This window comes from Sinocyclocheilus rhinocerous, unplaced genomic scaffold, assembly GCF_001515625.1.
Source record: "Sinocyclocheilus rhinocerous isolate Xijiao unplaced genomic scaffold, SAMN03320098_v1.1 scaffold1136, whole genome shotgun sequence".
NCBI lineage: Eukaryota > Metazoa > Chordata > Actinopteri > Cypriniformes > Cyprinidae > Sinocyclocheilus > Sinocyclocheilus rhinocerous.
This window is the reverse complement of record NW_015647033.1, coordinates 853,002-855,804: the sequence shown is the minus strand read 5'-3', so window position 1 is coordinate 855,804 and position 2,803 is coordinate 853,002. Positions and strand designations below refer to the sequence as shown.

The following is a 2,803-nucleotide window of genomic DNA, read 5'->3' as shown; positions in this document are numbered from 1 at the left end:
ACTTGAGGGTGAGTAATTTATGGGCTAATTTTAATTTTTGGGTGAACTAACCCTTTAACTAAAGTAGTTAACTAATGTTAACTAATGAAACATTATTGTAAATTGTTTCCAAAATATTGTTCAAATTGTTACTGCCTTTAGTTATTATTTTGGAATAAATATAAAAATGCATAAAACACTATGAAATGTATAATTAGTATTAAAAATATTAAATTAAATAAAAAATAATATTAATAAAATATAATAGAATATTATAATAGAATTATATTTGTTCTCTATATATTAGTGCTGTCAAACGATTAATCACATCCAAAATAAAAGTTGTTGTTTACATAATATGTGTGTGTACAATGTATATTTATTATGTATATATAAATACACACACATACTCCTCCTCGAATCGTGCTCGCGGAAAGCGCTTGAGAAACAGTCGCTACATTTACATGCAACCAAATAATCCGTTTGTAATCGGATTGACGGCTCAATCGGACTGAAAAGCCTTCTTGTAAACACCTTAATCGATCCGATTGAGGTCGATCAGAATGAAATTTAGATCGGATTGAAGGGGGTGGTTTATTCCTTTTCTAATAAGATTGAGAGCATGTAAACACTAGATCGGATTGAACCCCGAGACTAAAAGCACTGCGCATGTGCAATGATTGCAGAAATAACGTAATGACGAATGACACGCGGAACGAGCGGTTCTTCCTTTTGAATAAAGTGTTGTATAAATGTGTTTTGGATTTTCATCCACAGGCAACCCGTTTTGGGCGCGGGGAGTGATAAATATGAGCAGCACGGCACAGCGGTTTATATGTATATTTATCCATAAATGGATAATTATTAATTCTGCTGTTAAAAACAAATAAAGAAACCGTGTAGGAGAGTGGTTATTATGTACAAACAGTGAGAAACTCTATATTTGTGCAGTGTGCGCGTATGTCAAAAAAAAAATCAATTCCGATTTGAAGCTTGTGACATAGGCCTATAAACACGCACATCAACCCGATCACTTTATTTAGCATTCATGTAAACACTACATTCAGATTCATCAATCGGAATGAATTCAGTCCGACTGAACCAAAAATTGTGCATGTAAACGAAGCCAGTGTCTCTTCCGCGGCTCGGTATGCTTTCAACTCATTTTTTTAGTCTCGAGCAAGACTGTACGACATTCACATTACATGATTTGACAGATTTTTACGTAGAAAGGGCGACAGCGCACCGCATTAAAAGAAATGATCATTCATGTTTTCATAACCGCTGGCCAAATTCAAAAACAAAACTAAAATTAAATCATCTTTGAGAGCAAGGGGGCCCCCTGGTGTTTCGGGGGCCCCACGCAGCTTGCGTATTTTGCATATAGGGAGGATCGGCTCTGTGCATGTGTGTGTATATATACTTAATAAATATACACAGTGCATACACATATACTATGTAAACAAAAACTTTTATTTTGGATGTGATCGCGATTAATCGTTTGACAGCACTAATATGTATTGTATGTACCTACAGTACATATAGCTTAATTCCATGTTGCAAAATAAGGTGGATAAGGGTGGACATTTTTCAAGTGAATGATGTCAATAAAGATGTCTGAAGGTCTATTTGCTGCAGTTATTTTCTTCTGTTGAAGTGACAGAAACTAAGACAAAGTCTAGCATGAAGGCTCTGGAGCAAAAAAAAAAAAAAGAGAGAGAGAGATTTTACAGAGGGAAAACAACGTCCAGTTGATCAGAAATGTTTTAAGTTTGTTTGATTGACATTTTTCACTCTCCCAAATGTATTTCCCTAACGGCCCTCCCTGGTTAGGATTTGATGGATTCTATGAATAGCTGTAACCTTGAGCTACTTATTAAAGCTCATTGAAGATTCATCGCTCCACTGCAGCTCTGTGAATATCTGAACATTAGCATTCTGCTGAGCACATTTAGCAGATGTTCTCAGAGTGATTACCAGACTCATAATTGCTTAAAATTTTGCCTAATGATTGACAGGAACCGGAGAGTGTTTAATTAGTGGAAGTGAATATTTCTGCAGAGAAGTTCATCTGGTCTGGTTTAGTTCATTACGACCCTGGCATGGTCAGTAACCATAGTGATCTTTGATTATTCTCCCCCGAGGAAGCAATGTGTCACTGTAATCATATCAGACAAATGTCATGTGAGATTAGAGTGAATCTCTGACGGTTTTGTTCCACCACAGCGCACACAGAGGAAACAACGTCGCGCTAACACCTCTCTCATTACCTCCGCCGGTCGAGATGGAAACGTTTAAATGGGAGCTTCACACTGAGAAGTGTTTGTGATTGTTAGTGGCACCCCTGGGTCAGTCCTCTCACTACCAGCAGCTGACTCATCTTGTCCTCTTCATTTCTCTCTTTGGCTCCACAGGAGAAGAAGGGTCAGGATTTGCCGAAGGGGCCGGAGGTGGAAATAGCAAAGATGGAGCAACTGTTGAGCTCACTGAGGTAGCCTGGGAACAATCAGCAGAACTGAGGCACAGTAAGACCAGGACGACTGCAAATACTACAAACACTAAAATATACAGTGGGTATAAAAAGTCAGCACACCCCTGTTAAAATCTTTTTCCATCTTTAATGTAATATTGAAACCAACAAAATTCAAGTAACAGCAAACAGAAACTTTTAAGGAATGAAGAATGAAAAATAAGACTTGAAATATCCTGGATGCACAAGTATTCACACCCCTCAGCTAATATTTGGTTGAAACGGCTTTTTCCTTTTAGTACAGCAGCCAGTGTTTTTGAATAAGTGTCTATCACCTTAGTACATCTTAATTTG

General features: G+C 37.4%; 1 protein-coding gene across 1 annotated transcript in view; it reads left to right on the top strand.

Annotated features, from left to right (window-relative positions):
- dnai1.2 (dynein, axonemal, intermediate chain 1, paralog 2) overlaps nt 1-2,588 on the top strand; it is a 20,499-nt gene extending 17,911 nt beyond the window's left edge. Inside the window, exon 18 of the mRNA XM_016512535.1 lies at nt 2,394-2,588. Within this exon, the coding sequence (XP_016368021.1) occupies nt 2,394-2,474 (81 nt within the window). The 3' untranslated portion in view covers nt 2,475-2,588. The remainder of the gene's footprint in view (nt 1-2,393) is intronic.
- The last annotated feature ends 215 nt before the right edge of the window (nt 2,589-2,803 follow it).